This window comes from Eschrichtius robustus, chromosome 4 (assembly GCF_028021215.1).
Source record: "Eschrichtius robustus isolate mEscRob2 chromosome 4, mEscRob2.pri, whole genome shotgun sequence".
Lineage (NCBI taxonomy): Eukaryota > Metazoa > Chordata > Mammalia > Artiodactyla > Eschrichtiidae > Eschrichtius > Eschrichtius robustus.
The window spans coordinates 45,314,337-45,336,793 of record NC_090827.1 but is presented as its reverse complement, the minus strand read 5'-3'; the positions used below and the strand labels follow the sequence as shown (position 1 = coordinate 45,336,793).

The 22,457-nt window shown below is 33.1% G+C and overlaps 1 protein-coding gene across 2 annotated transcripts in view; it reads right to left on the bottom strand.

The window, feature by feature from the left end:
• Positions 1 to 4,797: 4,797 nt before the first annotated feature.
• The window catches only part of RBM46 (RNA binding motif protein 46), a 32,756-nt gene continuing 15,096 nt past the window's right edge, over positions 4,798 to 22,457 (bottom strand). Inside the window, exon 4 of one of the 2 annotated variants that reach the window (XM_068542090.1) lies at positions 4,798 to 4,997. In XM_068542090.1, the coding sequence (XP_068398191.1) occupies positions 4,798 to 4,997 (200 nt within the window). Of the gene's footprint in view, positions 4,998 to 13,210; positions 13,267 to 22,457 lie in introns of those variants that run through there. The other variant, XM_068542091.1, reaches the window with a different exon arrangement.

Here is a 22,457-nt window from a genome sequence, read left to right as displayed (position 1 = left end):
CATGCAGGAATAAAGACACAGACGTAGAGAACGGACTTGAGGACACACGTGGGGAAGGGGAAGCTGGGACGAAGTGAGAGAGGAGCATTGACATATATACACTACCAAATGTAAAATGGATGGCTAGTGGGAAGTTGCTGCATAGCACAGGTGGATCAGCTCAAAGCTTTGTGATGACCTAGAGTGGTAGGGAGGGTGGGAGGGAGTCTCAAGAGGGAGGGGATACACGGATATATGTATACATATAGCTGACTCACTTTGTTGTATAGCAGAAACACAACACTATAAAGCAATTATACTCCTTTAAAGATGTAAAAAATAAAAAATTTAAAAAAGGAAAAATTAAGTCATGAGATGTAATGTACAGCATGGTGACTATAGTTAATAATACTGTATTGTACATTGAAAATTGCTAAAAGAATAGATCTTAAAAGTTCTCATTACAAGAAAAACTTGTAAGTATGTGTGGTGATGGATGTTAAGATTTATTTTTATATACAAATATTTAATCATTGTTATAAACCTGAAACTAATATAGTGTTATATGTAAAATACATCTCAATAATAAAATAAAACACTTCTGGAATTTGTTATCCATATTTATTTTTACTTATGAGTAGTTTGCAAATTGTAGTGTTCTCTAGCTGTGCGAAAGGTGTGGATCATGTGTGGCTTTATTTGCTTTTGGTTGTTCTGTATAGTTTACAGAGGATGTGTAAAGAGATTTGGGTTTTGGTGAGTTCCATTATTTCCAAAATGTTTCCCCTTAGCCAACTGACTTCAGGAATCCCCATAATACAAAAGATTGAGCAAAGGACGGCAGTATAGCACAAAGTTCTTTAGACTGTGATATGCCATTTCCACTTGATGGTGGTGCTGCTGGACTTGTACGTGGTGATAAAGTAACACCCAGTTCATGCGGGTCAGTCTCTATTAAGCCAAATCAAGAGCTAAGACCTGTTTTTCAGAAGGAGGAGAATTATTTGCCTAAAATAACACAACTTTGTTTCAAATCTTAGAGGTCTTCATTGTTTTTACTATCAGAGATTATACATGCTTCACGCACATATAATAATTAGTGACACATTTGAAGTACGTTGAACCCATTGAGTCAAAATTGGTGAAGTGAATAGCTGATTGCATTGCTGCATTTACCACGTGTTTATTTTGCCCTAGATCCCTACTCAAAACCCATTAACCTCTGGTCACTCAGTAAATACATCAGTGTAGTTTTTCCTAATGTGTTTTTGTTTGGATATGGTTCACTAAAGATCTTCATTTTGTTTCTGAGAACAGATATGTCTTTTTAGCTAAAAGAAATTTAGATAAAATATAGGTTAGATAGATAGATAGATAGATAGATAGATAGATAGATAGATAGATTTATCATAGCACTGTGTCTGAAGTAAAGGAAACTTTTAAAGTGTGATCTTGTATGCTTTCCTCATAATCATTTAGATTTTTGTAATCCTTCCACAGTTTGGTGTGCAAATATATAAGCACATACAAATGTTTTCTCCCTCTTTACCCAAAATACATCATAGGATCTTACACACATATTTCGGAAACTTGCTCTTTTTCACATCTCTCGTTCTATATTAGGAATAAAGAGTATTCTTATTCTTTTGTACAACCTTTTATTATGCACCAATAAATTTATTATTTTACTTAATCAGTCCCCTAATGATGGGTATTTGGGTTAAAAAACTATTTCAATGAATAGTGTTTTACACATACCATTTCGCACACATATGCAAGTATATCCCAGAAGTAGGATTGCTGGATCAAAAGATTTAAGTATTTGTAATTTTGGATGATAGCTGCCAAATTGTTCTCTACACCAGTTTATAATCCCACCAGCAATGTATGAGAATGCTCATTTCCTTCAATGCCTCCAAAGGTTTAACAACCTTTTGAATTTCTGCAAATCTGAGTTTTTAGTTTGCATTTTTCTTATGAGTGAGATAAAGCACCTTTTCATACATTTAAGGGCCATCTGTCATCTGCCTTCATACATTTTGTGCATTTTCCTCTTGAGTGGATGATCTTTTTATTGAAATTTAGAAACATTAGAGATTAGCCCTTTGTGAAACAATTCGCCATTATTGTTCAAGTTCATCATTTGTCTTTTGACACGACCCACGGCACTTTCTTGCCACACAGGCTTTCCTTTTTAAATTGGACTTACCAAATTTTTCTATTATGGCCTCTAGATTTTGAGTCATAGTTAGGGAAAACTTTCCCACTCCAATATTGTAAAAGAAAAACTAAAGAGAGGTAAGGTTAAACTTTCTGCATAACCTTTCTTTCTGCTTACAAGGGATTTTATGCAAGCCAAGGGATCATGGCTACTTAGTAGAACATCTCAGCCACAGCCCCTGGCACAAAATTGTACAAAGAATTTGATAAAGGGCTGTCTTTAGAAGTGTTTCCCTGCCCAATGAGCTGCATGATATAGCTAAGAAACTTACCAATAATGGCTGTGGTCGATAGCTTATTATAGAGCCTGTGCTACAAGAATTAATGCAGCAAATAATTAGTAGCTATGTTCACAAGTCAAATGAAATTTCATGTGCAGTATGAATAAAACTGCTCAACCATAACATCATAGAAAGAGACAGTGCTTGATATGAATGCACTGATTTATATATTTCTGGTTGAAGGGGGCAGAAGGAATGAAAAACCAGTACAAATAAATGACTACTATATTCTTTATATAATTATACCTAAACAATATAGTCTACCATTTGAGTGCCTTCTACTTAGCAAGTGTTTTACCTTTAACATTATAAGGTTTATTTATATCATGATTATACAGATTTGAAAGTATGGCTCAGAGAGATTAAAAAATGTGTACAAGTTCAAAGAGCTGTTACTTGGCAGAAGTGGTAATCAAACCTGATGCCAAAGCTTATACGTTTCCCACCATAAAACTATGGACCTCCAAATACACTATGTGGTCAGTAAGCTCTCTGAATTGTTTGCGATATACAATTGACCCTTGAAGAATGCAGGAGTTGGGGGTGCCCACCCTCTAGCACCCATGGTTCCATACTGGCTAATTCAACCAACCATGGATGGTGTACTACTGCAGTACGTATTTATTGAAAAAATAATCCATGTATTAAGTGGACCTGTGCAGTTCAAACCCATATTGTTCAAGGGTCAACTGTGTAATATTTTAAGTGAAAAAGTTATGTGGGAACTTGTAATTATTATTATTTGGGCCATTCCAAATGTTTCTATGAAAAACTAAGTTGTCTGTTTATCTTCTGGTTTGCAATCTGAGTCACCTCTGCATCCCAAGGGTATTTCCACAGTAGCTAATGAAATAAATACTCGTTATGTTTGCTGAAGGAGTGATATGAACATGTGAGTCACGGGAGTCAAACTGTAAAATCAGATGTCAGAAAAAAATTAATGCTAGTTAAGTATAATGTCTATGCTCATTTAAATTAGAAGATCTAAGGCAGTAACCTGGAAAGTATTACGTACAGTTAGATGGAATGAACTTTCTTTAGAGGATGAAAAAAGAAACTAATTTACTCTCCAATAACTTCTGCTAGAAAAAACTTTAGTAGAAGAAATATATGCAACTATTTCATATTCTATTAATGAAAACCCTATACCCCATACAATGAGTTGATCAATAAAGTTAATGTCTGGTATTCTAAGAGGAAAGATTTTTGTCTCTATAAATTATGCAAACCGTCATTAGAAACTGATTACAGATGTAAAATAGATGCTAAACTATTAAACAGTCCAAATGACCTGGATTCATTAATTATTCATTAAAAAGTGGAGGAAACGTCACTGGGTTCATGAACAAAGTATTTCTATTGGTCCCTGAAAAGGACTTTGGTTACGTTTCACAAAACTATTAATTTTCTTTCTGCAGTATCCTTTGCTTTGGTCCCAATGAAGACACTGAGCCTATGTATACCAAGCAGGGGAAATCGTTCTCAGAAGGTCAAGGCGATGTGAGAGCTAATTTTTTTGTGCATACTAATAAACAAAAGTGAAACACGTGCATATTAGAAGCATCGTATATTTAATGTCAAAGAACTTGAATTCAAGTACAAAAATTAACACATGATTTCAACATTAAAAACCGTAACACTTATTACTCAAAGAACTATACAGTGAATATCAAAAACACAAATGGAGCATAACTATAAAAACCTTAAATACATTAACAGCAAAATTATAATGTATTTCTACAACAAACAATTAACTAAAATATTTATAGTTATTTTCAAGGACCACAATGGTAGATTGCTTTTTCTTTAGTACTGCATAAAATCTGCGTCTTAATCTTCTTGCCCTTCATTTCTTTCTACATAATAGTTAGATGCTTCTGTTTATATAATTGTTCTAATCGCTAATACAGATAGTGATCCTTGGTAATCAAATCTAGTGTAACCATTGTCTGCAAGTGCTTTAATACTTGAGAAACTCTATTTAGCAAAGTTATAATGAAAAAATTTAATGTAAACTTCTGGGTTCTACTGACCACTCAGGAATCAGAAGTTATTTAAAATCCCAAAAGTTTAAAAAGAACAGCAGTTTGTTATAACTTTATCAAGAGAAATCACTAAGTAACTTTTTAAACTTAGCATTTTTAAAAGTTTTACAATGGGAGGTTATTCTGTATTGTGACTGATATTTACTATGTTGAAATAAATATATAATTATCATTTTAAAACCAAATGTACAAACCCGATTCTAAAATAAAACAGTATTTTAATTTGCATGTTTTACAAGGAAACTTTCATACCCCTGTTTATAATATTTTCTTCAGAAGAATGAGGCCTGATTGGAGATATATAGCCGCTGTCCAACATGGCTGCCATTAGCAAGTGATACTGTTGGTGACAAGGGATAGCTTGGATAAGAATAAGGCCTTGAAGTGTAAGGAAGCAGGCTGGGAGGCCCAGAAGAGAGGGTAGCACTAACAGGGGAAAGACTATTTATTGAGCTGCGACGGAAATTGTAGTCTGTAAATAAATACGTAACAATTATGCTTCACATCTTTATGGTTACAAATTTAATTCAAAGAAACAAAGCATTAAAACTATAATCACAGTTTAACATAATGTTCTAACATTCAAAATCCTGATAATCTTATATTGCTGGTAAAGACTGTTTCAGCATTCACTGCATTGCAAATCCTGATAATTTCATCAGTCAGTATTACGTAAACTTTCACTGACACAATGCTTCAGAGATCTTACTAGAATGCATTCTTGGATATCTATTAATTGTTTTGTGTCTTTATGATCACCGAAAAAGAGAACCTCTGATTTCTCTTGCTCTATCCACAAGGAAGCTCCTTTTAAATCTGGTACTGACACTACGGGATCGTCCAAGAAGAAAAGATATAAAACAGTGAATTCATATTTGCTTCTTTTTTGAAACTGTATTAGGTATCAAACCAGCAGACATATTTACCCCTGGACTGCAAAAACTGTCTAATATTTCATTATTTAAATACTAATGTAAACATTTATACAACCCCACAAACCAATTTAACATTAGAATCCTACTGGTACCATAAAACAGTAAAATGAATCACCTTTATAAAATAAACTTCAAGAAACCATTATCAACTTACAGTACAGAAAAATCCAAAAATTAAACCAAATTATTTCTTTAGAAACCAACATTTGAAATACTACTGTTCCACAATAAACATTCATCTTATGTATCAATAATTTCCTGCTTCATTAGTTATAATGTTTATAGATATGTGTGAGTACTAAAGACCAAATTTGTAAATCCTGTACTTTCCAAAAACTCAACTATGTTCTTTGGTGTAGAGTAAGCCAAGGGTGTGAAAATGACTATGAAGTGATTATTTATAAAAGGTATGGTGTTTCTAGGAACAGAAGAAATTAGGTCATCTAATGCACAGGTAAAGTTTTTTCTATATTTTCCTGGTGCTATAAATAAGGCCTAAAAATGAATGTTAACTTAGTATTGTCATGGGACTTAATATTAAGCCAACAGGAATGAGATCAACTGCAGGAGAATAAGTTCAAGCAACATCAGAAAGGACCTAGTTAAGAAAAAAAATGGAAAAAATAAAAATCAGTTAAATATAGGTTTAATTTCTAGCACTGTAAAACTCTAATTAGAATAATTTTATAACCTTTTTATTTTTATTAATGGTACCATAAGATCAATAAAAGCAGTTTGTTCCAAGAAGACATAAATACATTCAAGGCATACAGTTCAAAATATTTTCAGTATTTTGAAACTGGATAAGGAATGACTTTGACACCATTTGCTTTTCTAATATCCAAAAGTAGGATAACTCTAGGTATTAGAGAACTTTTTTTCTTCTCTTAATGGATCCACTTTGCCTGAAGCGTTATGGCATTGAGTATAAACAAAAACCTTAGTGTTCCTGATAATTCAAATAATTGCTAAAAAAAAAAGTTCTGATTCTCTCCTTCTAAACGTTATCACGCAAATACAATAAATTCCTTATTAAGCAGGTATATATAACTAGCTCTTTCAAATTTTAACAGTGTGGTATAGACAACATGATTTAGAAGAACAGATCTTTAAATAGTTATACTTCTGTATGTGGGGAAATGTAGTTTTCAGAGAAATCACTTTCACTTTGGGTTTATATCCATTTAAGATCTAATGCAGCCCATTCATGAAATGTGGATAAAAAAGAGATCTTCAGGAGAAGATTTCACAAAGAAGATAGACAGACAACTGGCTACTAGCAGAGTGCTTATCAGGTCTGAAAATTTGTATTTCTGATATTCCCCTGATGTAAACCTTCAATTTACAAATACCCTAATGGACTGTTTTATTCTCACATTTTTAAGGAGACTAAAGTATCATATTAAAAGTTCACTTTGATGACTTTATTCATAGAGGATAAATCAAGAAAAAAAATTTCCCCCTAATACTACAAAGATTAGGAAATGAAAAGCTTCAGATGTTTATAAGCATTTCAAAAAATAATTTTTTTACAATTTAAGAATCTAAATATATTTGGGAAAAATCTGGGTGATTAGAAAATATAATACATGTCAAACTTGAGACAATAACTGTGAGATAAACCTAGATGAACCATGTTTTCCCCTAACATACAACTTACATATCACAGACAATAAAAATCAGAAAACATCACTGATTAACAAATTAACAAATGAATTAAAATTCCTAACATATACTTACTTGCCCACCCCTGCTTTTTCTTCCCAATGAACATCCTTAGCTCTTCAATCCCACTGTTTCTGCCTCAGACTGGGATATTACTCCCCTTTCCCCCTCTTCTTAAGGGAATGATACAGAGCCAATTTCAGAATTTAAGTTTTACACTGAGAATTATTCAACTGTCTTAATTAACACTTTTTAAACTGAGGTACAATTTACATACAATAAAATGCATACATCCTATGTGTTCATTTCAGTGAGTTCTGATAACTGTATAAACCTATGTAACCAACACCCAAAGCAAGATATAAAACATGTCCATCAATCTAGACGTTCCCATTATCCATTCCAGTCAAGAGCCCTTCTGTTGGAGGCAACCACTTTCTGATTTCTATCACTATAGCTTAGTTTTGACTGTTCTTGGACTTAATATAAAATGTATTCTTAAAGTATTTTTTTAAGTCTTCTCTCAACATAATTTCTAAGATTCATTCATATTGTATATATCAGTAGCTTGTTCCTTTTTATTGTTCAGTAGTATTCCATTGAATGAATATACCACAATTTCTTTATCTGCTCACACTCACCTGTTGATAAAGATTTAGGTTGTTTCTAAATTTTGACTATTATGGATAAAGCTGTTATGCACATTCTTATACAAGGCCTTTTGTGGATACATATTTTCATTTCTTTGGGGTAAATAAGTAAGAGTAGAATTGCTGGGTGGTAGGTTAGAGATAGATACTGCCGAACAGTGCACTGTGACCATTTTTACACTCACATCAATAAAATATGAGAGCTCCAGTTGCTCCAAACGCTCACCAACATTTGTTATTGCCAGTGTTTTTAATCATCGCTATTCCAGTGATATGAATGGTATCTCATTTTGGCTTTAATTTGGATTTCCCTTATGACTAATAATGTGTTTAGTGACCATTTGAACATCTTCTTTAGTAAAGTATCTGCTCAAGCCTTTTTTTTTTTTTTTAATTTTATTTATTTATTTATTTGGCTGTGTTTGGTCTTCGTTTCTGTGCGAGGGCTTTCACTAGTTGCAGCAAGCGGGGGCCACTCTTCATTGCGGTGCGCGGGCCTCTCACTATCGTGGCCTCTCTTGTTGCGGAGCACAGGCTCTAGATGTGCAGGCTCAGTAGCTGTGGCTCATGGGCCCAGCTGCTCCGCGGCATGTGGGATCTTCCCAGACCAGGGCTCGAACCCGTGTCCCCTGCATTAGCAGGCAGGTTCTCAACCACTGCGCCACCAGGGAAGCCCTGTTCAAGCCTTTTGATCATTCTTACTAGTTTTGTCTTTTTACCGTTGATATCAATAAAGTTTTTGACTAATTAGATTCTCTAAATCAAAATATTAAATAGCAATAGGTTGAGTCCTCGGAAATCTCTAATTCAAACCACCTCTTTCACTGAAGAATATTACAGACAAAAGATGGTTGATTAAGTGACTGTTCCATATTCCCACAGTTAAATGGAGAAAAAAACAAATTAAAAATTAGGCTTCCCAGTTCCTAGGAAAGTATTATTTCCACTTGATCAAGCTTTTTTACTCTGGCAATCTTCTCAAAACTGGGTTGAGAGAAAGCGTTTCAAAAGGTTGTTGTGGTGCTTCTCTGGTGGCGCAGTGGTTGAGAATCTGCCTGCCAATGCAGGGGACACGGGTTCGAGCCCTGGTCTGGGAAGATCCCACATGCCGCGGAGCAACTGGGCCCGTGAGCCACAATTACTGAGCCTGCGCGTCTGGAGCCTGTGCTCCGCAAGAAGAGAGGCCACGATAGTGAGAGGCCCGCACACCGCGATGAAGAGTGGCCCCCACTTGCCACAACTAGAGAAAGCCCTCGCACAGAAACGAGGACCCAACACAGCCAAAAAAAAAAAAGGTTGTTGTGCGTAGGGGGAGAGAAATAAAGTAGAGGGCGCTCTAAGCTACCTGGCTTCTGCTTGAGCCTACCCACGCCCACACTTCCCACTTCAACTCACACAGCTCTGCATTCCCTTGCTTTATGTGCTAAACTTTTATGTAACACTTCATTTGAAGAAAAGACCCTTCTGCACAAAAATAAAAAACGTATGAGAGTAACTTGCTCTAATATAACGCTTTAATATAATTATTAGAGATAACATTTTGATCAAATCCTCTAAAATTTCACATTTATATGTTGAATGGATACATTTTTACAGAATAACTTTGACCTATATTAAGACCAGTAAATAGGCTTAACCTTAAGTGCCAATTCTAATCAAGCAGTAATCGCTAAAAGGACCGTGGGTTCCAAAAGATTCTGAGGCTGTGTCTGGAATGAGCAAGAAAGTGAGTAGTAACTGTAGCGCCACATCTGACATGGGCGCAAGAGCAGAGCCTGGCAGCACATTCATCACCTGCTTGCCAGTCCCGCCTCTGCAGCGATTATAATTTGGTCTCCTACCTTTCTCTGTCCAGCACAAGAGACGAATACCACCAATATGTTCCTCAGTGAAAACTAAGCAATAGATATATACTGATTTACTCTCTTCTTGTTTGCCCCTTTTTTGTTTCTAATTCTCTTACACCTCTTGACCGAACATCACAGATTCTCTAGCTGCTTTTGTTTCATATGGAGAGGGAAACCCTTAATAGAGACTTTAAAGTGAGTTCAGTTGAAAGTGTCTTCTCATACTAATCTTTTTCTTTTAGTTTGTTTCTGACCAGATATTCTTTAAACTGATTTTCCATTAGAAAGTAAATTCTTCATAATTGGTTTTTTACTTTTCCTTGTTAGCTCTGAGTTCTACCTTCACACCCACCCCCTCTCTTTTTGATGCACCTTTTTAAAGTGTACAATTCAGTGGTTTTTAGTATATTCACAAAGTTGTGCAACCAAACTCCACTATCCAGAACATTTTCATCACCCTCAACAGAAACTCTGCACAATCTAGCAATCACCCCCCATTCCCTCTCCGCCAGACCCAGCAACCACTAATTTTTCTGTTTCTATAGATTTGCCTATTCTGGATTTTTCATATAAATGGAATCACATAATTTATGTGGTCTTTTTTAACTGGCTTCTTAGCATAATGTTTTCAAGGTTCATCCATGTAGTATGTATCAGAACTTCATTCCTTTTTATAACCACTGTATGGAGATACTGCATTTTGTTTATCCATTCATTAGTCAATGGACATCCAGGTTGCTTCCACCGTTTGGCCGTTAGGAATAATGTCGCTAAGGAATAATATACACAAGATTTTGTGTGGACATATGTCTTCAATTCTCTTGAGTAAATAACTAGGAATGGAATTGCTGGGTCATATGGTAAACTCTATGTTTAACTTTCTGAGGTATTGCCAAATATTTTCCAAGGCAGCTGTACCATTTTAACACTCCCAACAGCAATGTATAAGGGTGAAGCACCTGATATTTTGACCTATGAAATACATTTCCCACCTTAATACATATTTTAAGCATTTCTTTAGATTTCTATGAGATCTTTATTAAAATTTTTGAAAAAAATTCATTTTACTATTTTACTAATTTTACTATTTTACTACATTTTACTACTAAAATAGTAAAATTTCATTTTACTATTTTACTATTTCATTTTACTATTTACTATTTACTATTTCAATTTCTAACATTCCAAGAGCCATAACTGTAATAACTCAATAACCTTCTTTTACTGAACCACTGAATTTCATCTGCAAAACAAGTTTTTGGTAACAGTATTTATTATACATACAAAGACAGAGATTTACAAAAATCATCTGTATTAGAATATTATTAACATTTATCATTTATTATTTTGTACTTTCTCCTAGTACAGAAGACCAAGAGCTAACTATAAGGCAGAGGAAAGAATTTTCAGAGTTGGTAATTATTAAGCAACTTATAACCTATGAAATATTTAAAAATCATTAACTATAAATTTTTAAGTGATACTTTTGGCTGGAATACACTAGTATTATCAAATTTACTGGCATTCTTACTTCATTTACTTTCCCTACTTCAATTCAATTTTTAAAAAGTATTTTTATTGTCTACTTAATTTTTCCTATCAGGTGACTGACAGCAAAGGGCAAAAAGTAGACGTGCAATGACCAATATTTTTTCTAAGACTAGGCCCACAGGGTAACTCAGGCCACTATTTCTGTTTTAAGATGATTTATAGGAGGGTTTGAGTATGATAATCTTAGTAACAGGTGGCTGGATAAGAAAATTATTGTCTATAACTGTTTCCTTATAAGGTTCTAATTAATTAGTTCTCTGATTTTACTAGATGATTATATTTTTCAGATTCAATTTTGGGGGAAAAATCATCTATTTCTGTTTTCAACTAAATTATTTTTTTAATTTACAACGTATTTTCCCATATAATTTTGAAAGAGTGATTTGGATTTTAAATTCTTACTCTGAAACTTTGATATTGTATAACAATCATAAACATATACTTTGTCAGATATCAGTACTTTTATTTTTAAGAAAGTACAGCCGTTTCATTCTAAATTATCTCTAAAGATTATAATTTAAACCTTCAAAAACAAGGGTTTGAAATCCTAGAAAATGCAAACTAATGTCACTATAGTGACAGTAATCAGTTCAGTGGTTGCCTGGGAAAGAGAGTAGAAGGAGGAATGGATTATAGTAGAGGTGATAGAAATGTTTATTTTCTTGATTATGGTGTCATTTCACAGACTTATACATAAAGCAAAACTGACCAAAGTGTACACTTTAAATATGTGCATTTCATTGTATTTCAATTATACCTCAAAAAAGTTATAAAGAAATCCCAAGTGTTTCTGTAGGTTAGTTTAAATGTTTCTCAAACGACATCCCACACAATTCAAGTACCCTGTCAAAACAAGAATCCCTTAGGCCAAAAAACATTGGGAAAATTTTAGGAAAGATGGGTTTAACAGCTAAACAAATTGCTACTACAATTATTCAGGATGCTAACATGCATTATGATTTCCAAGGGGAGTATATATAGTACATGGTTCTTCCCAAACTTGACCATAGAAACAGTTATTTCACTCAACAACTTGGCAAATCAGTTTGGGAAGAACTTTTAATAGGGATACTATATAATGGGAAAACATTAAAAACAAATCAGAAAAATTCTTAAAATACATTAAACACAGCAATTACAAACTCAAATGCCTTCAGAGGCCAAGATGTAACAAACAAAAGAAGAACTCAAAAAGGACCAAATATAAAACAAATGCTGTCCAGCTATTTGTACTGAAATGAAACCCAGTTGCTTTCCTTTCAAAAAACTGAAGAGACCAAACAAATCATATCAAGAGCTTCCAGTTTGCTACCTTTGTATTAAGAGATTGAATTTTGTCAAATTCCTTTTAATGCTAGTTTCTATACCATTTTGGAAAGAGGAATAAAAGAGCAGCCTATGAGAGGGAAAATTATGATCCAAGCTATAGCAAACTAGGATTGTAACCTACTCAAGAACACATGGATTACTACCCAGGGAACTACAACATTCTTTTTGCCTCTACATGTAAAAAGGAGTTTGGATAGTAATAATCTTTACTCAAACTATAAACTACCTTTAGCTTCCTACTAAAACTTATCCTTCTCAGTACCATGTAGGAAAAACTAAACAGTGACTCCTAATAAACATAACTTTTATTCTAAATTGTATCAATAATAATTTTGGTTTAGTAAGTTTGAAAAAACTAGAGTTTCATTTTCAAATAAGTTTGAGAAATTCTGGGTAATCTACTTTATAATACACTCATTCCAACTACATCTACCTTAATACTGTTTGCCATCCTGGTGGTTCACAATGTACACACTAGCATGTTAAAAGTTTTCAGAAGACCTGAAACATAGAAGTCAGTTTAACTTTTTAAAACTTTGCTTAACGCATCTATAATTAACAAAGCTATAATAATTAAAAATTTTCACAAGGTTTCATTGAACAATTTTAAATATTTCTTCTTAAAACCATAAGAAGAATAATTTATAACTGGCTTTCTGGAAATTAAATATATCACTTAATATTCCTAAGAGACTTTTTCTTACCTGTTTATTTTCTCCAAATTCTTCTACATAGGTCCAGGCTGAAGAGATTGTGTTCCCTGTCTGTAAGCAGTGAAGACAGAAAATAATTGAGTCTTTAGATTGTTGTTACCCCTTATCTTGGAAGTGCATGGAATCCTTGATAACTTTAGGTAAAAACTATTTGATCAGTAAATATGAAAATAAATTTAGAGGAAAAGAAAAAAGTGATAGTTATTTCTGAAGTTCTGCAAAGATGAACAAAGAGAACAGTACTTTGATTTTGGAATGAAAATTATGAGTTAATACATTAACAGAAAAAACATATCTTTCTATACAAATTAAGTCCTTATTAGTTGGTTTTTCCAAGAAGTACTACTCTACCAATAAAATAAGAAAAGGATTTTAAAAACAACTGAGATTGCCCAATTTTTGATAAGCAGATAGCCAAAGAATCTAAGTGAATTTGAAAAATATCAATATCCTTTCTTTCCACCTTAAAAAGAAATAAATGGTCAAAATAATACAAACCATAAAAAATATTTGGCTTATTAACAGCTAAACTTTAGAAGCCTAGTTTAGCCATATATAGTACAACTCTGGACATCCATCCATTTTGGTGGCTCTCTCTTCATAGGAATGTATATACAAAGCTATGCTAAGAAACTGCATTAGAGTATGAACAAATGAAAAATGTTTGATGATCCACATAAAACTACAGATTTTTAAATACCCATCTTGAAGATAACTCAGCAGAAAAAATAGTCATAATATTTTCTGATTTTTACATAACAAAACAGGTAATTTAATCAACCCCCCCAGTGAGAACTAGAACACCTAGACAATTATTAAAAGCAAAACTACCTACATGAAAGCACTGAGAATGGCCAAGACTGAAGAACTGTGGGACTGTGATCTTAGACAAGAAACCCAAAGAGGTGTGCACATCTTCTGGAGGTGTGTTTTGCCTAGGAGGATTGGCCAATTCTAAAGAATCTGAAAGGCAAGGGAAGATGGCAAGAGACAGACAAATTTCTGAGGATAAGAGGACAAAAACTGGAACTGAGGAGCTACTGATGAGGCAAGTCTGGAACCGTGAATAAAACTGAACCAGAAGTAGACCAACTTTAATGATGACTAAATTCAAATCTTCTCAATCCCTGCCTGGATTAAGACAATCTGGGATTGCCAGTCCTTTGGTCACCTTTCTGAAGCAAAAATAAATCCTCTCTGAATAAAGTTAACAGCATGTTCGCTTTCAAATTATCTCCACATTTTTTCATATACAATATCTGGAATTCAGAAAAGAACCAATCAAATAAAGAGATAAAACAATGTGACCTAAAAGCACAAGAAACAGAAGTCAACAGTAACAGATCTACAGGAAATGTAGATAAAGTTTTCAGAACTAGATATTAAAATAATTATGACTAATATACTCAAGGAAATAAAAAACAAACCTGAAAATTTTGGAGGGAAAGTGAAAATCATAAAAAAAAGTCAAATGAAATTTTAGAACTGAGAAATAAATTCAAATAATGGTTTTATCATGTTAGACATAGATGAAAAAAAGAATTCATGAACCAAAAGATAGGTCTGAAGAAAATATGCAAACTAAACATACAAAAGAATGGAAAAGAACAGAAAGAACATAGTAGATAAACGGGATACAGTAAAACGGTCTAAGAAATGTATAACTGGAGTACCATATAGAAAGGATAGACAAAATGGGACAAAAGCAATATATGAAAACAGAACCACTTAGAACTTTCTAAAACAAGTGAAAAACACTGATCCACAGATTTTAGAAGTGGTGAAAGTCCCAGTTAAGATAAAAACTAAGAAAACTACACGTAAGTCTATCACAGTAACACTTGTGAAAATCACAAGAGAAAATATTAAAAGTAGCTGGGGGGTGGGGAGGTTTACAATAAAGGAGTAATAAGCAAATTATAGCTGACTTCTCAACAGAAACAACAGAAGCCAGAAGACAGTGAGTGGAATTAATAACCTCAAAGAATTAAAGGAAAGTAACTGCTGATCTAGTAAAAATACCCTTTCAAAAGGCAGGTGAATTAAAGACATATTCAGGCAAACAAAACTGAGGTAACCTGTCATAGGTGTATTCATACCAAAGAAAACACAAATGAATGTTCTTTGAGCAGAATAAAGAAATAATCATAGTTGACACATAGGAGGAAATAAAGAGCAAAGGAAATGATATATAAATGGTAAATGAATACTAATCTATATTAACTAAAAATTATAATTAGGTATGTGGGGAGTTAAAACATATAAGTTAAAGACATACAGAAATATCAAGACACTACACAAAACTGGAAGAGAAAATTTAAAAAGTTAGAGTGTACTAAGGTCCTTGCATTGTCTGGAATGGAATAAAAGCACTAATTAATATTAGATTTCAGTGAGTTAAGAATACATGTTGGAGTCTACAGGGTAATAACTAAAAGGATAATAAAGACTCTATGACTAATACAGCTAAAAGAAGAAGAGAGAAAAGGGCAAATAAATAATCCATCAAAAGAAGGCAAGAAAGGAGAAAAGGGAAATAGAATAGGGACACAGAACAAGGAATAGAAAGCAAATGGCAAGACAACAGACTTAATTCTATGCATTTCAATAAGTATATTCAGTTCAAGCTGAGCAAACTCAAAACACAGACTTTCAACAAAAACAAACTTCAGCAACAACAACAAAACCTAACCATATATTGGGCTCATCTTAAGACTAAGATACAGGGAAAGTAAAAGTTAAAATATAGAAAAATATATGCATGCAACCCTAATCAAAAGAAAGCTTGTAAGTCTATGTTAATATCAGAAAAAGTATTCTTTAAGACAGGAATGCATGATAGAGACAGAATGACACAGTATAATAATAAAAGGTACACTTCACCAGAAAAATATAACAATTCTAGATTTCTATGCACCTAATACACAACCTCAAAATATAAAAAGCAAAAACTGACAGAACCAAAAGGAGGAAAAGATAAATTTGTAGTCATAGTAGGTGATTTTCATGACCCTCTCATAGTAATAGAATAAGCAGGCCAAAAAAACATGAAAGATAAAGAAATTTACATACAATTAGTAAACTTGGCCTAATTTATATTAAGAGTTGAACTGTGTGCCCAGAAAGATATATTGAAGTCCTAACCCCTAGTACCTCAGAATGTGACCTTATTTGGAAATAGGGTAACTGCAAATGTAATTAGTTAAGATGAGGTCATACTGGAGTAGGGCGGACCCTAATTCTACTATGATTGATATCCTTATAGGAATAGAGAAACACAGAGAAGAGAATGCCACGTAAAGACACAGAGACACACAGGGAGAAGATAACCATATCCAACACAGGCAGAGATTGGAATAATGCATCTATAAGCCAATGAACTAAAGGGCTACTGGCAAACACTAGAAGCTAAAAGTGGCAAGGAAATTCTCCGCTACCAGCTTCAGAGGGAACATGGCCCCATCAACACCTTGATTTCTGATTTCTAGCCTCCAGAACTGTGGGAGTATAAATTTCTGTTGCTGAAGCCATCCAGATTGTGGTACTTTGCCACAGCAACCCTAGCAAACTAATACACAGCAATTAACAACTGGAAACACATCCTTTTTAAGCAGGCATGAAATATTTACTTTAATTGGTCATTAAAAAACAAGACAAAGGACTGAAATGATACATAATATACTTTCCAATCATAGTAAAATTAAAAAATATAACTACAAGAATCTTCATATGTTTAGAAATTTATACTCGTGAAAAGAAATCCAAATATTTTCAAAAAGATGATGATAAAAATAAAGTACATCAAAACGTATGTGATGCAGCTATAACCATACTTAAGAGGTCAATTTGTAGCCTGGAAATGCATACAATGTAATAAAAGAAAGGCTGAAAACTCTAAACTAAGATGGCTTCTTAAATGATATTCCACATATCCAAAAAATATACACCAATCTTAAACAAACTCTCCCATAGAATGGTAAAAGAGAAAAAACTTCCTAATGTTCCTATGAGGAAAAGTATGGGCCAACCTTATGAATGAACATAGACATAAAATCCTAAAGAAAGTATCAAAAATCAAATTCATCAATAGTACATAAAAAGGATAATGTACCATGACCAAACTGGGTTTATTTCAGAAATACAAGACTGATGTCACATTCAAACATCAACCAATGCAATTCACCACATTAAAAGAATAAGACAAAATGATATAATTATCTAAATAGATACAGAAAAAATTCATCACCCATTTGTGATAAAACCTCTTAAAAAACTAGGAAGGGACTCGAAGGGACTATTCTTACTGTGATAAAGGGCTTCTATAATAAAAACCACAGCAAACATCATACCTTAATGGAGAAATTTTGGAAGTATACAAGGATGCCTTCTATCATTATTTGTATTCAAGACTGGACAAGTGGTTCTAGCCAGTGCAATAAGGCAAGAGAAAAAAGAAAAGTATAAGGGTAGAAAGGAAGAAAAAATTTCTCATTATTTGCAATTGACATGACTGTCTATGTAGAAAAATTTTAAATAATGTAGAGCCAAAACAAACCATTATACTCAAATGTTTTATTCAATACATAAAAAATAAATTGTATTTATATAATCAGGAACAATCAAAAATAGAAAAGGCACCTTTTACAATGGCATTGAAAAACATTAAATACCTAGGAATAAATCTAATAAAAAATGTAGGAGATATTTACACAAATATTTACAAGCTACTGAATGTTTAGAGAAATTAAAGAAAGTCTAAATAAATGGATAGATCTATAATTTTCATGGATCAGAAGGCCCAATACTATAAAAATGTCATTTCTTCACAAATTGAGCCACAGGTTCAATTCAATTCCAATCAAATTCTCAGTAGGATTTTTTTGGTAAAAATTTACAATCTGATTCTAAAATTCATGTGGAAATATAAGGGCTGTGATGAGTCAAGATAATTATGGAGAAAAAAGTTGGGAAGATATTCTCTACCAAATATTAAGATTTTCATAATTAACACACTGTAATAAAATCGATCAATGGAAGAGAATACTGAATGTATAGTAAAACTTATACATAGGTATGTGTATATAGGTATGTGTATGTGTGTACACACACATACATACAATATATACTTCACAACCTCACTAAATTTGAAAGATAAAAAAAAGTTTCCAAAAGATAATACAGGAGACTATTTTATCACTTCAAGGTAAGCGAAGATTTCTTAAGCAGGGTACAAACAGTACTAACTTTAAAGACTGATAAATTGAACCACACTAAAATTAACAACTTCTGTTTTTTTCAAAGAGTATCATGAAGAGAGTAAAAGGTAAGCCACAAGTGGAAGAAGGTATCTGTTAAAGTATATCTCCAACAAAGGGCTTGTATCTTAAGTAATAAAGAAAAAAACCAGATGACCCAATACAATAAAGGGACAAGAGACTTAAATCAAGAGACACTTCATCAAGAGGATATATTAATGCCCTATAACCCTATTAAAAGATGCTCACTATCATTACTAAATAGTGATACAGAAGTTATTATCTCAACGAGACAGCAATATATACTAACCAGAATATTCAATATTAAAAGACTGATAATACCCAAGGTATTGGCAGGGATATGTATGCAACAACTGAAACCCATGTGCTGCTAATAAAGTGTAAATTGGTATAATCACTTTGGAAAACTGTTTGGCATTATCTACTCAAGTTTTAAAAATATGACCTACCACTTTCACTCTTATGTATTCAATAGAAATACATGCAAAAACACCATGTACAAGAATCTTCACAGCATCATTATCTCAAACAGCCCAAACCGAAAGTACTCAAATTTCTAACAACAGAAATAGCAAATAAATTCTATGATTTCGATTGAATCCTTACATCGATAAGAGTGAATGAACAGTACTGCTACATGCAACAACATGGGCCAATCTCATAATGTCAAAATAAGCCAGACAAAAGTTTACAAAATTTTGTACAAATTTCAAAAACAGAAGTAGTCAGAAGACTGGTTTCCTTGGGAACAGAGAGAGTAATATCTGAGCGGGAGTACAAAGGAGGCTTCTAGGGTATTGATATTTTATGTCTTCACCTAGTGGTTACACTGATGTGGTCCCTCTGTGGCAATTCACAAAGCTTTCAGTTATGAATTGTGCACTTTTCTGTTTGTATGTAATGTAGTAAGTTATAAAAAAGAGGAATTAGAACATACACATAAAGAGAAGTTGATCATTTATAATTATAAAAAATTAAACCACTTAATAAAGTTACTATCAATACAGAATAACATATAAAAGAAAAATGATTCAAAGTAATTTTAAAAAACTATAATGGTGATTTTCAGTAGAGATGCTAAATGGAATTACTATTAAATATGGAACAAGTCTTCCTTCCAAAATGCCTTCACAGACTACCACCTGGACCTGGAGTTTTAAGAATTAGTTTTCTGTTAATCTTTAAGTTAAATGAAATCAAGTTCAACAGGAAAAAAATGCTGGGATTTCAATTACTGATATAGGACAATTACACTTCTGTTAATAAATACACAGAAGAGATGGTGAAAACCTATCAGCAGAACCTCAATTTAATATCAAACACAAGGTTACTGCTGGTGCTTTAGTCCAGTTTAATTTGCCATTTATTAGTGTCGTTCCTTTAAAAAAAAGACTGATATATTCTGATAAATTATTTTGAATGAGATTATTCAGTAATCAAGGCACAGAAAGGGGCCAGGAAAAGAAAAGGTATATTGAAAGTCAAGAATAAGAACAGGATACATTAAACTTCAAAGGTCAGAGACAGGATCTTGTTTTCTGAAAACTGAAATAATTGGATATGTTATTTTACTCTTCTGCTATGTAGGAATAAGAGTCAAAAGAAAGATAAACTACGTATAATTTCCACTAACTAGGATTCTAATTTTCATTATACTCATGAAGACATGACACTGTAGAACTATGACTTGTTCTATAAAGATGTGATGAAAAGTTTTAAAAGTCACTTAAGGGCTTCCCTGGTGGCGCAGTGGTTAAGAATCCACCTGCCAGTGCAGGGGACACGGGTTTGAGCCCTGGTCTGGGAAGATCCCACATGCCACGGAGCAACTAAGCCCGTGTGCCACAACTACTGAGCCTGCGCTCTAGAGCCCACAAGCCACAACTACTGAGCCCACGTGCCACAACTACTGAAGCCTGCGCGCCTAAAGCCCGTGCTCCGCAACAAGAGAAGCCACGACAATGAGAAGCCCGCGCACAGCAACAAAAACCCAACACAGCCATAAAATAAATAAATAAATAAATTTATTTTAAAAAGTCACTTAAAACTAAATGTTACAAGTATATTCTGTATCTTTGAAGATTTTACTGGTTTCAGTTTGAAGAAGATTTCCATATACATTTTATAGTAAATGGTATGAAGATGAAAAGCTGTTTTTCAGACTCTCGGATGTGTCATACTGCTATTTCTTCTTCTGAAAACAGAAAATGACTAAATGCACAGGATTCCAGTATATTCCAAATAAGACTGCTATATTAGCATCCTGAATTTTCAGGGCTTTTCCTGCCTTTAGGAAACTAAACTGAAACAACTCCATCTCCTAGGTCTATACCTGTGTAGAAGAATGAAGAGATGCAATGCTAATATAAACTAAGTTTAGAAATAATACACAATAAGCTATTGCCAATTATTTTCCACTTGTGAAGTCCTAACAAATGGCACTAAATAGAACTGTGGATTACATAATGAACTTATTAGGAAGCTATCATAATGTTCATTAAAATAATAATAATATTGTACATAATACAATCCATTATATTCTATACTACATTTTTTATTGACAGAGATAAAAACATGAAGTTTTTCTCAGATAGTTTAAAAGCAACTACTACAACCATACTCTCCTGTTCTTCCAATATCCAAATTTCATTCATATATATACATACACACACACACACAATACATATCTACATATTCAATATGTTCATAACATATAACATATTCAAAGTAACCCACGACTCAGTCTATATTTCAAAGGTTTCACTATTTTAAAACTTTATCAGCCTTTTAAAAATTATTTACTGTTCATTTCTACTTCAGTGAGATATAAATATATATCATCCTGTTAAGCACCATTCATAATTTGATTGTGTGTCTGCACCTACCAACTCTATATCTCAGATATTTCTTTTTTAATCCTTTCTTCTTTCTGCTCAAAGCACAGCCAAACTTAATCTTTCCTCAGAATTTTATCTTTTAATCTTACAGAATGTAGATCACTTTCAATTATTTGAAAAGCACCACATGCTGAGTATTAAAGGAGGAGATAGTACTGACCTATAATAAATGAAGGACATAATAACAACAATTTAAAAAAATATATGTACAAAGTCCCCTGGCTTTATAATCCTAATGGATCAAAACTTTATAATAGTAAATAAACAGTAATATAAAAATTACTAAACTGTTGAGTAATATTATAAAGAACAAATCATTCTCAGTTACAATGTCCAAGAAAAGCTTTGTATAACAGATAAAGTAGATAAAAGTAGAATAATATTCCAAGTAGAGTGAGCAGCACTAGGAAAAGCTTGGAAACACCAATGAGCATGGCAAGTTCAGATAATCAAAGCAAGAGGTATTATCTATGGTTAGGTAAGATGGGGCCAAACAATAGAGCATCCTGAACAGGAGAATGTGGAGTTGAGAGGACTTTATTACATTACAATAGCAAGCCACTGTAGGTTCCTGAGCAAGGAAATAACAATGAAAAAGAATAATCAGACATAACTGGAGTGATAAATTATGTAGCTGAATTACAAAATAAGACGTTTGGAGTATAATCAAAAAGTAAAATGAGAATACCAAGCAACAAGAGACCATGAAATAGATGTAAACAAACTTTGCCTATTTGAAATTCTGTCTAGCATCTGATGGAGGAAAAAGACACGTATCTTCTGCCACCCTGACACATATACCATCAGCTGGCAATGCTAATCCTAGAGTAAACTTAAAAATCTCAAAGCTACAATGTAAACAAGATATGTTTGCAAGGTCTTTGTAGCTCAGAATGATTCTTCCAGGATTCAGACAGATGTCCTAGGTCCACACTACCTGGAGTGGTCCGGTATATGGGCTTGTTGGACTAGTGGAGATAAAACTGTCTCTGAAAAGGAGATAAAGTATGAAACAAAAGCCCATTACACTATATTTTGAGTTTTAGAAGAATAACTTGCCAATAATATT